At 49.8% G+C, this 13,528-nt stretch overlaps 1 protein-coding gene across 1 annotated transcript in view; it reads right to left on the reverse strand.

The window, feature by feature from the left end:
- Positions 1-13,528, reverse strand: part of LOC138810258 (sortilin-related receptor-like) — a 121,105-nt gene that overhangs the window by 83,337 nt on the left and 24,240 nt on the right. The window contains exons 4-6 of the mRNA XM_069997396.1: positions 11,241-11,402; positions 8,452-8,519; positions 5,193-5,373 (exon numbers count right to left, since the gene is read on the reverse strand). Coding sequence (XP_069853497.1) covers positions 5,193-5,373; positions 8,452-8,519; positions 11,241-11,402 — 411 coding nt within the window. The remainder of the gene's footprint in view (positions 1-5,192; positions 5,374-8,451; positions 8,520-11,240; positions 11,403-13,528) is intronic.

A 13,528-nucleotide genomic window follows, 5' to 3' on the forward strand; every position in this document is an offset into this window, starting at 1 on the left:
TTACCTCCAAGAAAATACTAGCAATGATCAGCAATTAAACGCGGGACTGGCTGCAATTTGCATTAGAAACGTTCGTCAGTGACCCCCAGAGATGTTTTGTGGGTTGGGTTTTCTTTCACTGCTATTATAAAAGCAAACCATGTTCATAAAACAGTACAGATGAGTGTCAGGTTAAAATCCCTCTGTCAGCGCCCAGGCCGCAGGCTCCCTCCCAGGGCACCTCTGGGTGATGGCTGCTGTCTGTCACATACACGCCCATCTTCACATCATCAGTCTGCGCTGTGCCCGGCCTGCCCTCCCCGCACCTGGGGCTCCTTTCCTCTCGGACACCGGGACTCTAACCAGCCTCATAGCTATGCAGAACAGCAGTCAACTACTGGGCTGGAACTCCCATCACCGCACTGTTAGGAACCTGCTTGGTCCTTCACCAGTCTGGTAGTTCGTGGCAAAACTCAATCTTCAGGTCTTACCCTCCACCACCAGCCTAGCTCTCCAGTGCTTCCCAGCGTGTTTACACAAAGTAAAGACTGGCAGTTGGCAAATGCTCAACTTCCAGCTTGCCACTGGCAACACCAGCAGTTTGGGTACACAAAAGCTTAAAAGAGAAGCACTTGGAGAGAGGAAAGGTGAGAGGATACAGATCATATTCAATGTACCTGTGTGAAAATGCAATCAGGTAAGTGGAGGGGAGGGGTGGGGCTGGGAGAGGGGTGACACTGGTCAAGATGCACTGTAGTCATAAACTCATACGTTGAGTTGAAACCCCTTGCACGACTACTTAAGAGTTTTTTAAAATTAACTTTAAGACTGTAAAAGAAAAACTGGAGGAGATACAACGAAGAGGCTTTGGTTGATACATTCTGAAAGATTCCTGAAGCTACATGGGCAAACACATGCTCAAGAGAGAGGGAGAAGAGTCCACTCCTCATCTCCAGCTGACCGTGAGGCTCTGCACAAGCAGGTGACACCAGGACAGCCTGCAGCACTGGAAGTCAACCTCAAGACACCCAAGGCCATCAGGGGAGGCAGAGGGACTTACTGGGTGGAAGCATTTAAGAAACTATCAAATCAGTCAGTGTGCTTCAATGTTGAGACACACCACAATGAATGCAATCTTTACAAAGGCAGGCTTTCTTTACAGGAAATCCACTGAACCAAGGCTGGGAAAATAATAATTTAAAAAACCCAGCAACCTACAAAAAGCATGGAGTAGGTATTTTGATCTAAGGAGCCTCCATACCGCTTTAAATGTCTGAGGTAGGCAGATCTGGAGAACTGTAGACTGGACTTACCAAAACAAACCGGGGGTAAAAAAAAGGGGGGGCTGAGGGCTTGCCTGGTATTGGACAGGACCTGAGTTCTATCCCCAGCACCACAAAGAGAGAAAGGAAGGGAGGGAAAGAAAGAGAGAGAGAGAGAGAGAGAGAGAGAGAGAGAGAGAGAGAGAGAGAGAGAGAGAGAGAGAGGGAGAGAGAGAAGGAGAGGGAGAGAGAGAGGAGAGGGAGAAGGAGACAAGGAGGAAGAGGGAGAGAGAAAAGGAGAGGGAGAGGGAGAGAAGGAGGGAGAGGGAGAGGGAGAGAGAAAAGACATCAAGAGCATAAGCAGAAGAAAAATAGGTAAACTGGAATTTCACCCAAATTAAAAACTTTTGTGCCAAAAAAGATATCAAAAAGAGAAACCATAGTACACAGAATGGCAGAATAAATTTGCAACTCGTATGTCTTTTATAAAAAGTCTAAATAGCCAGGCACCGGTGGCTCATGCCTATAATCCTGGCTACTCAGGAGGCTGCGATCTGAGGGTCTCAGTTCAAAGCCATCCTGGACAGGGAAGTCTATGAGACTCAATCTCCAATAAACTACTCAGAAAAATCTGGAGGTGGTGCTCTGACTCAAGTGGTAGAGCACTAGCCTTGAGCCCAAGAGCCTCAGGGACGGTGCACAGGCCCTGAGTTCATGCCCCAGGCCCAGCAAGAAAAAAAAAAGTATAGATTAAAAATATAAATTAACTATAAAAAGATGAAACCAGCCCTTGTATCTAATCCCAGCTCCTTGGGGGGAGGGGGGATTCAAGGGCATCCAGGTCCAAGTTGGCTTTGTAAGACCATGCAATCCTGCAGGAAAGCAGCCAAAGAACACATGTGAACCAAGCAGGATGGCTGTGATCCAATAAAACTTTATTTACAAAAGCAGGTGTCGGGCCATTGTTTGCCAGTTGCCTGCTCTGCAGCACCAGGTCTACATCATACAAAGCATGAGTGGCTGCCTGTCCTGTAAGGAAAAAGAGCAAGTTTCACAATGCCCACAGGTAATCCTTGCTTACTGATACACGTCAATGCAAGAGATGTCTGCATCTGGCTTGTGCCAAACTCTGTGAGTGGGACCCAGGGGACTAACTAACCCTCGCTTCCCTCAAACGAACTGTCATCCACCAGAAAGACTCTAACAGTTGCAAGTTACCAGATTAGCTGACCACGGAATTTGATGGTGCTATCATTTTGATAGAGGCCACTAAGACAAATGCGTGAACTTCATGTCAAATAACAAGGGAAAGACGTAAACTTGGAATAAGGAAATAAATCAAAGGTCCATCAGATACAAAGCTCAGATGAGCCCCAGTGCCAGAACATCAGGGCACAGGCGGTTCTGAAGACTCGGCCACCAGGTGGCCATCCCTACACAGACTGAGAAATTTGCAAAAGATGCTAATCATTCGTGGCGCTGGAAGGAAACGAAAGGGTTAATCACTCCAAACCAACTTTGTCGGTGGCTTTAAAATTAGTTCCTTCCTTCATTTTCCAAATTTGATTTGGATCTGTTTAACGTGCCGTCTAGTGGGAGCTCCCCAAGCCCAGACAGCCCGGGAAGGAAGAAAGCCCCGGAATAAAGGTGACACTCTCTCCTACCGGGAGAGTTAACGGACCAAGGCAAATTTCATTTATTCTTGCGGCTTGGTCGTCTAATGTAATAAAAAGGAGGAAAACACTGTTTTATAACCCGATGCCAGTGGAGTTTCTTCCGCCATCCTTTGGGAACTGCATAATTGCGTCTTAGTGACACTTCCAGAAACCAAAGGCCTCGGGGCAGTTGCTCAGACTCCGGTGTCTCCTCTGTCCCCTGCGAAGCATGGGGACGGGGGCGGGAAGAGCAACCTGCCTGCAACCCGCCTCTGTAACAAGCGCACCTGTGCCGTGCGGCCAGCCACGCCCGGGGCGCCCTTACCCAGAGCCTCGGCTTCACCAGCGACCTGGGAATGCGGAGTCCGGGACATGTGTAGGAGGGAGAACCAGCGTGTGACCACAACTCTGCTGCCAAGAGCTGGAGACTGTCAGGTGACCGTGGAGTGTCACACCCTCCCACCAAAATGGTGTCAATCTACTAGGCTGAGCTTTTGAAGTGAGGTCAGCAGAGGTGGCCTGGACTCAATCCGACCACACGCCTGCTATGCACACCACATGTTGTGCCAGGTGCAGGGGCTACATCAGAGAAAACCCAGGTAGACCTTACCCTTGACCAGGAAATCAGCTGCATCTGCACCACAGACAGAGCTGTTACACTGGCGGGGAGGCACTGAACGCTCCAACAAGGACGTGACTTGTAGCCGTGGCTGTGAGATCTGGGAACGGCAAGGTGAGAGAAACGCACCGTCTCCATCCACCTCAGACCCAAACGCAAGCAAAACCAGTCACTGGGTCTTAGGAGTCAGGAAATAAAACTATGGAACTCAAGCCCAAGGGACGCAAACAAACAAACAAACAAAGGCCTGGGCCCGCTAGAGAGTGGAAGATAAAATTTTTAGACAATAGAGATCAAGGTGACTCAATCTCAAGGTCACAGGTACCAATGCTTCAACCCTATTTCCACCTGTGTTCTTATCACTGCATCCCTCCCCAAGGCAATTCACATATGCTTGAATTGTGTGTGTGTGTGTGTGTGTGTGTGTGTGTTCCTAGGCTCTCTGTGTGCACACACACACATGTGTGTGTGTGCATGTGTGTGTGTTAGAAAATGACAGGCAAAGCAGGAAGGGAGTGAGCTAATATCGACAGTTCAATGCAAACAGCCTGAGAGCTCAGTAGTTTTCGAACACACTTTGGAAAGTAAGTGATGGGAAAAGCCTCTGGCCTTCAGGGAGGCCTGTGTGTGCCTCTCCTCCCGACCCTTCCCTGCTTGGTGGGGAACATGGGCGGGATATTCCCATACCCTAACCTCGCATCCTACCACAGGGTTTAACTGCTTCTGCTTGGCCTGCTTCCAATCACAGAAATAAATGAGAATGGGGGAGATTGCAGCCTCTCAGGTCAGCAGCGAGGGTAAGGGGGCAGCCTCCTGCTCCTTTCAAAGAAGGCTGACCAGTCCTCAGAAAGCAAGCCTGGAGCTCCCAGGCCCGGAGACCCAGCACGCTCTAGATGGCGGTGGCTGACACAGGCTGTGGGTGATAGAGCAGCAGATGAGCGGCTCTGCCTTCACGTGCGCAAGCCCTCCTTTTACAACATCTGGCTCCAACATAGCCGCTCAAAGCGAGGGCTCTCCTGAAGGCTGAGAGTTGGCCGCCTGACAGCCAGAGCCTAGTTACTGCTTTGCTTTGCGTATTAATTCCGCTGGCCAGGGACTCCATAACCTATTGGCCATAAACACTTGTGCTGAAAAATCCCAAAGAAATCAGTCTAAATTTAAAAGACACCATGCAGTAGGGTTACAAGAAAAAAGCCGCCACGCGGAGATAGCCCACACTTACAATCCTAGCGACTCGGGAGGCAGAGATCTGAGGATCATGGTTCAAGGACAGACCAGGCAGGACTCTTATATCCAGTTAACTAGCAAAAAGCCACAAATATAAGTGCAGCTCAGATGGTAGAGCTCCTGCCTTGAGTGAAAAAGTTAAGCAAGAGCATAAAACTCCAAGTTCAAGCCCCAGTACCTGCACACACAAATCATCATCATCATCATCATCATCATCATCATCATCATCATCATCATCATCCACTGCTTATTATTCTTTATGATTATGTCCATCCTTCCTCTCTGTATTCAGAGTCTACAGGCACTTTGAGTATTTATCCTAAACTTTCTACGCCAGGGACCACCCAGCATCTCCCCAGCCCCTCTGCTTGGACAAATTCACAGGGAGTATGGGGCTGCCAAACCTTCCAACGGCCTGCCCCGTGAGAGCAGTGTGTGTGCTCCACTTACCACCACCTTTGTAGCAAACATATACTTGTCCCGAAGCTGGAAGTCTCTCACTCCTTCCAGGACCACTTCCTGGTTTTCCCGGGACTGGAAGAAGTCTGTACTGCGGAGCACGGTGGAGTAGCCCGCAGGCTCGTGCCGTTCAATGTAGATGGTGTTTGGCTTGTCATAGGGGTCGATTCCCCTGAAGGGAAAAAGGTGCCATTACCACCCCCGTATTCAATCATGAGACGCATGGAGGATTGGATGTGGGGACGATTGAAGAGAACTCAGGGGCTCCCTGATGCAAGCTATCCACGGTACCATCCGTGCTTGAGACACCTTCCTTCAGGAGAGGACCGGCCACTGGCAAGGTGTCTTACACGCCTGTGGCTCCCAAAGCATCCTGGGCTCAGCACAAAGCACGCGCTGGCCCTGCCCGTGAGACGCGGCGTGGAAAAGGGCACAGGGCGAGCAGCTTCCCGATGGATACACCACGGACTGCTGCAAGCAGGCGGGGTTTCTGGGCTCAAGTTACGAAGCGCAGCAGAGCGAAGCCGTGACCCCACACGCAGGGCCGCCAAGCCTCCAAGCCTCCTCTATCCCAAGGGTTCCGCTCTGACTGCCCCCTCCACCCAGAAAAGAGGAAGAAAGAAGATGAATGCAGACTGACAGGGGTCACTTTTTCATGACCAGGGAAGGCTTGACTTCTGTCCTCAAATCTGGACTTGAGCACGACAGTGGAGAAGCAGCAGCCTGGGCACCCAATGTGGGAGAAAGCTATTCTGTATCATCAGATGCTCTGTGTGGGTGGGTAGTGGCGTGTGCTCTTCACCACAATTAGAAGCACTGATTAAAGTACTTCCTGTAGCCTAGAGGATATGCAAATTCCAAGTAGGCTGCTAGGTTTTTTTTTTTCTTTCTTTAAAGAAGGAACCCTCCTTGAGATATTTTGAGATGAGTTCAGTTCTATTATTCCTTCCTTGAGCCAAAAGAGGAAGCCAGGAACTGTGATTCTCATCCCAGCTCCACTCCCCAATCCACATGCGTGATCCATTTCCAGGCTCCGCTCCGCCTACAAGGTCTTATTCTTGGCCACCATCTTGTCTCCCAGCTTCCTGGTCTCACCCACAGACACTTCCTGTTCTCTGCCTCAGAGCCCTCCCGGAGCGTGTGCAGGGCAGGCCAAGGCCCTCTGGGTAGGTCTTCTCCTGTCCCACCGCCAACCTCCAGCTCAGCACAGCATAAATAAATGCTGAGCTTTCCGACACCCCTCCTGCTTCCAGGTTACCAAGTGGGGTTCAACAACCGTGCTTCTTATTTATTCTCTGCAAGATCAGATTATACTCTCGCTCAGGATGCGGAATTCCCCCTCCAACAACCTAAAATCCCCCCAAACCAGACACACAACCCTCTAATGGACACTTAGCTATCTAATAGACAAAGATAGGCAGTCTCTCTTAAGATACCTACATGTCTATAAGAGGTAAAGTACACCATTTTCTAAGGCTGAAATGAATAGATCTGTACCAACTCCTTTCTCTCTTTCTCTCTCTCTCACACACAAATTCTGTGTGTAAGAAGTGATGCAGTAACTTGCTTCACCATATTTAGTTATGTTTAGTCAACTGACAGTTCTGAAAAATAACTATGAGTTATTTTACTAGGTATATCCCATTGCATGGTATATAGCTTAAATATACATAATAAACTTTAAATACGCTTCTCTAGGTAGGCCTCATTGACAAAGAACTACTTGAGCAATGACTTGCTGAGGTGAAGGACCAAAAGCAGACAGTGTGACCTGGTGATAAACATCCTGAACGGAGAAAGCAGCAAGTGCAAAGGCCCAGTGTCCTGTGGTCAGCAGGCACCAGCCACTTTACCCGCAGTAACCACGATGCATGAAAAAGTTGAAAGAACAATGATATGATCTGACCTGCTTGTAACGGGATCCACCTGTCCCCGCACTGAGAATTAACTGCAGAAGGACAAGAGTTGAAAGCAGGAAGACTAGCTGGGCTCAGAGTAAAGAAGTAGCTAGCTGAGCAGGAGATTGACAAGGATACTGAGGCTGGAGCCAACAGGATTTCCCCATAGGAATGTGGAATCCATGACGGCTCCATTCCATCGGGTCTGTGGCTGAGGGTGATAGCAGCTAAATAAATCCACTCACCCCACAATCCCTCTTGGAAATGTGCTTTATACATACCCTGCACGTGTGCCAACTCTTGCGGTCAAGGTGACAACGCTACATTGCCACCAAAACACAAGGTCAGACACAACCGCGGCTAGCAACACCTGTACTCACACTGCAGTCCATCCGCTCCACTCCCTTCCTCAAACACCTGCAATGACTCTCCATCGCTACCCAGAATTCAGTGCAAATCCCTTTCTGGGTTCTTCGGTCTGGGTTTAGGGGTTTTTTGTTTTTGTGAGACAGGTTCTCACTATGTAGCCCAGGCTGGCCTAGAACTCATTACGTAACTCAGATGTGCCTCTAACTCCCAATTCTCCTGCCTCTTTCTCTTGAGAGCTAGAATTTACAAGAGTGCATGGCCACACCCAGCTACTACTGCATTCTCTTCCCAAACTTCCCCCAATCCAATGTCCAAACAGAAGATGCGTGTTCTCACGTACCACAGAGCTCCACTGCCGCTTCCAGCCATCCTGTCCCTTGTGCGGAATCCCTGTCTCCCACTGTCCCATAATGCTGCATCCTACCTGTCACGTGCATCCTCAACCACAGATAATACCCCCACCGGAAGCTGCTCACTCCACCAGCTTGACATCCAGAAGAAAGAGCCCCAGCCCCACTCCAGCTTCTGTGCCCGCTGCTTCCCAGTTGTGTGTCAGGTACAAGCAATGTCTCCTTTTAGCTGTTAAACTATCTTCTCTTTAGCAGCTACATCAATTAAGTGATTCAATTTCTTACACCCTAAAGTACTGAGTAGGTTTTATGTTTACCAGACATTAAAAAAAAAAAAAACTTGCATCATGAATGAACAAATATCTGAATTTTATATGAAGGAAAATTCCACTCCTTGTGCAATGCTTGAAAAATGAGCCTTTAGGAATTCTGTTACATGCGAGGGTCACGGGGAGATTCCCCTGGGCGCCCCGATGGGTTGGAAAACACAAGGCTCTACTCAACTCTCACAAGACCTTCCTTTCTTGGCCGGCTTCGCTTTTCAGAGGAGGGCCACAGACCTGCCCACAAGCAAGGAGCTGGGCCTGGAAATGAGGTGTTGAAGAGTCAGGTTTACAAGAAAACACAACTTACCAAGCAAAGGACTTCACATGCTCCTGAATCATGATCCAGGTCTGACCGAAATCATCCGACTTCCATAGCTGCAAAGACCAAAACAGCAAGAAGCAGGCATGAGGAGAGGCGCGTACGGCCTGCCCGGCACCTCAGTCCAGCACGGCGGCAAGCTGCCACCAGGGCGGCTATCCAGCTCAGACAGACAGAGAGGACAGGACAGAGCCGCACCCTAGGGCCCAAGTCACCAAGGCACCCAGGAGTAAGGAAGAATGAGCACGGTGCCTTCCCCTTAAAGGTTATCAGAAGCTACAGTTCTTAAAACTTCCCTCCAGGTGATGCACTTTGTGACTGGAAAAACAACACCCTGAAGAGTTTGTAATGAGGGCCTCGGCTCGTGAAGCTTAGTGGGAAAGCCACTGAGCAAAACGCGTAAAATGTGGCCTCTTCACACAATGGACCAAGGCTCAGCCTTAGGAAGGGTGGAGATTCTGAGACTCTTTGGACTCCACATGAGCCTTGGAACCATTATGCTGAGTGAAATAACTCAGACACAGTATGATCTCACTGATATGAGGAGACGGGAAGTAGAATGGACGGCAATTGCCAGGGGGCTAGAGGGGGCGTCCAGTGAGGACAGAGCTTGAAGACGAGAAGGGTTCTGAAAATGGATATGCTGAGATTGCACAGCAATGAATGTAATGACCCATACACTTAGAAATGGCTATGGGAAGCCAGGACAATGGCTCACACCTGTAATCCCAGCCACTCAGGAGGCTGAGATCTGAGGATCTGCGTGGCTCAATGCTACCTCTGCAAAAAGTTTTGGAGCCCCTGATTTCATCCAATCAAAGCTGGGGACAGCAACATACACCTGCCATCCCCGCTCCACAGTAAGCTCAAATAGGTGAATCACAGTCCAAGATAGTCCAGGCATAAACATATTCAGAAAAATAACTAAAGTGAAGATATGGCTGGAGGCGTGGCTCATGTGGTCATTGTCTAGCAAGTGTAAGACCCTCCACTCAAACTCCAACACTGCAAAAATATTAAAACTGAATTAAAAAATATGTGTGTGCACATGTGTGTGTATGTATGTATGTATGTATGTGTACTGAAAATGGATGTGTGGCTCAAATGGTAGAGCATAAGCCTTGAGTGAAAAAGCCAAGCAAGAATGCAAGGCCTGGGGCTGGGAAGGTGGCTCAGTGGTAGAGCACTTGCCTTGCATGCCTGAGGCCCTGGGTTCGATTCCTCAGCACCACATAAGCAAAAAGAAAAAAGCCGGAAGTGGTGCTGTGGCTCAAGTGGTAGAGCGCTAGCCTTGAGCTGAAAAGCTGAGGGACAGCGCCCAGGCCCAGAGTTCAGGCCCCACGACCGGAAGCCCCCCCACTCCAAAAAAAAAGAATGCAAGGCCTTCCCTGAGTTCAAGCCCCAGCAACATCTTCTCCAAAAAAGTAAAAAGATAAGTAGTAAACAGTATGTTATGTATAATTACCACAACCAAAAGAAAAAGATAGAAAAGAAAAATAAAAACCATGAGCTAAGATACAGAACTTGCATCTGGCATGTAACAAGGCCCTGGGATCAGCTCCCAGCACGGTAACAGGTCTGGTTTGTTGGGGCGGAATGCAGAGGACTCAGGACGGGCAGAGCACCACAGGGAATGGAGTGAACAGTGAACCTGGCCATGGGTCATTCACCTGCTGATCATGGCCAAAGGGCCGCAACTTCCAGAGACACCAGAGGGTTCCTCTGGCACGAGGTAGTGGATACTAAGAAGCCTGAGACCAAAAATAACAAGAACCCACCTCCTCTGGTAAGCCAACCCAGCTGAGGCAAGCTTAGGTTACTCCCTAAGGCAAGCAAACACAAACAGATCTGTGTTTTGGTTAAACAACCGGCAAAGCAAAAGAACTGTTCCAAAGTTCTGAGCAGAAAACACTGGGGAGCATCATAAACCCAATCATACAGGAGCTACAGGTTTCACAAGTTTATGTCCCACCCCTTTTCTTGTTTCAACCTTGAGATACAAATCCTACCCTGGCTCTCCTCACCTGTTAGCTTTCCTTCAGTCCTGGAGTCAAGGAGCGAGTGCGCGCACACACACACACACACACACACACACACACACACACACACACACACACACACACACACACACACACACACACACACACACACGCACACGCACACGCACACGCTGACACACAAAGGGAGAATAATGGTACTTACTCTATAAGTACCTTGTAAGAAGTTACAAGAATTTCTACAAGTTGACTTATTCTATAAGTTAATGGTAGACCACGGCAGGTATGTCTGAGGGGGGGCTGTGGGCACAGTGGGGTGCCAGGGCACTTGCCTGGGAGATGTGAGACCCTGGGTTCAATTCCAGGTTGGCCAAAACCAAACAAAAATAACAAAGGTGGAGGATGGAGACACCGAACAGAAAACGTGACAAGAGGTCCCCAAAGAGCTCACGTCCAGAAATCTCACGTGACTCTGATTAAATCGTAGGGTCTCAACTGACCACAAAGGCATCAGCCCAGAAAGGCCCAGTGTTAGACTCACAGGGCCTTCCAAGTGCCGGGCGTCAGGTGCTGGCGGGGACCCAGGCAGAGGGTGCCAAGGAGGATATACTTTTCCTTAGCTGTGCTAAGTGAAATAGTAGCTACAAAGGCCAGCCCGGGGGAGGAAGGGCTGGAGGGAGGGGAGGAGGGAGGGGCAGGAGGCAAGGTCACTCAGAGGACGCTGCAATCCAGCCAGGCGGAGTAGAAATCCACGGCACTGTGCTCCAAAAGCTCTCTTACCTGCTTGTTGGGGTGAGACCGGTCGAAGCCCAGGATAAGGTTGGAGGCCTTGCTATGGAGGAGGAGGTCAGCAGCCCGGAATGGGATAGAAAAGCCATGGATGGTGCTGCAGAAGTCAAATGTGATCCACAGGTACTGGGCATAAGCGTCGGCAAAGATGTACTGCAAAGAAAAAAAAAAGCAGGTCAACTCGGAGCGGCACTTCCTCCAAACCACGAGCGACTGCACAGACAGCTGCCTCCAAACCACGTGCACATAGCACACCCACACTCATGACGCCAGGCTTTCCCGGCATCCCTTGTCAATGGACACACCAAACCAGGCTCAAGGAAGGAAGATCTGCAGAGACCGGCCAGGGGGAAACCCCAGCGAGCTGGGTTAGGGTTAGGGTTAGGGTTAGAGCGAGCTGTGTGACCAGGTAGTGGAGCTGGGTAAGCCTTTATGTTTTTCCTTCCAACGGGACCTGGCCTAAAATTCTTAGCGTCTATCTACAGGCTGCTCAACACCACGAGGGTGGTGTTGGCAGCCAGGACAAAGATTCCTGCTCTTCAGATCGGCCATCTCCCTGCATCTCCTGAGCACTCTGAGGCAGGCGTGCCTTTCCATGAAAACCGCTGAAATCCCATCCACCCAAGATACGCGGTGACGTCTCACTATGGTGCCAGATGAGCAGGCAGCCCTGGGGTCACTCGAAGCTGCCAGACACGCCCAGGCAGACCAGGAAGTAGCTCTGGTGAGCAGGGACTGGCTGTATTCGGCTCCTGCACCGGCCAGGCTGGACAGTGCTGCTGTGGCCTCCAGATTTCCCAGGGGGCAGCACCAGGGCAGTTGAACATAATGTGTGCACCAGAGGCCCGGCACAGGCAACACCGGGGAAGCCACAGCGAAAATCCAGCATCCTTCCCCAAGTGTCCTGAGAAATGAATGGAAGAGACAGGCCGGGCCACAGCTGCCCATCATCCACAGGTAAACAACAGAAACACAACAATCAAGCCTTGTAGAGTCCCACAGGAACCGATCCAGTCCCAGGTATCTGAAATGGCACCTTCTAAGAGGTGGGTGCTGAAGGACAGGCATGACTTCCGCGAGAAAAGGTTACCCCATGCCGGGGGCCCCCTGAGTTTGATGGAGGTCTCAAGGGCTTGGGGGAAGGATTGGAAATGAGGCTGGGGCATAGTTGATGCAGGCCTGGAGTGAACGTAATGAGGCCAGGGGCCAGCTCTGCTCCTGAGCGGCCCAGGGGACCAGGCCTACGAACCAGAAACTAGAGCAAGAGGAACTCAGCTCCACCCACAAGCCAGCCTCCGCATCCGAGAAGTCAGCCAATCTGACAGAATCAGCTCAAGGACACTTTCCCGGTCGGCATCTGACCCGTTCTCCCGCTGAGAGCCTTCCTGCACCACACCGGGTATGGACAGACGCTCTAACCTCATTTCCAGACTGCATGCTCTCCCTAAATCCAAACCACAAGCTTCCCAGAGATGTAAGCCCGTGTTCTTCTCTTGTGTTTTCTCCCCAGCATCTAATGTAAATCTTCACACTCTATAGAAGACTAATTAAATCTAACATTTTTTTTTTAAAAAGTGAATGTTTTGAAAGCAAAAACGACACTAACCAAATGCAATGCAATAAAAACAATTATGATCCCGGGATGATTATCATAATTTTCATCACGAAAGTATTCTCTAGAAATAGCACTACCCTTCAGCTCCTAAGCTGTCTTGGTTCCTGGGGAAGAGAGCAATCTGAGTTGGAGAAGATTTCTCCAGAAATTCATTTCATGGCTTGCAGCAAGATCATATTTGTGAATCTAAAACATCACAGAACTTGTTAACTGTTTATGGATTATAGCTGACAATTTTACAAGTGCATCTTCCTATGCCAAACACCAAGCTAAGAGTTCTCCATGCCTCTCCTTCACTCTATTCTTATTCACAGAGGCTGAGACCCTGCAGAGACTCAAGACCCCGGATAGCAGATGGCGTGGTCGCCCCCTTTTGATAATAACACTGAAGCTCACAGCCATCAACAAGCCCTGAGGACACAAGGCCAAACCCACTTCCAAGCCACATCCAACCGGTGCAGAGCCTGTCCCTTAACCGTTCATCAATCCTTCCCTCTTCCAGTTGAAACTCAGCATTTCCTGGATTCAAACCACAGGTCTTACCCGGCGCTGTTGAACTCTCTCCCTTCCCTTGCCTTCTGCCACTCAACTGTGGATCTCAGCTCTCATTTCTAGCTCCACTTCCATCTCCGGCCCTGACTGGTGCAGACCCTGCTTCTCCTTT

Source organism: Dipodomys merriami, unplaced genomic scaffold, assembly GCF_024711535.1.
Source record: "Dipodomys merriami isolate MVZ:Mamm:240054 unplaced genomic scaffold, mDipMer1.0.p SCAF_103, whole genome shotgun sequence".
Classification (NCBI taxonomy): domain Eukaryota; kingdom Metazoa; phylum Chordata; class Mammalia; order Rodentia; family Heteromyidae; genus Dipodomys; species Dipodomys merriami.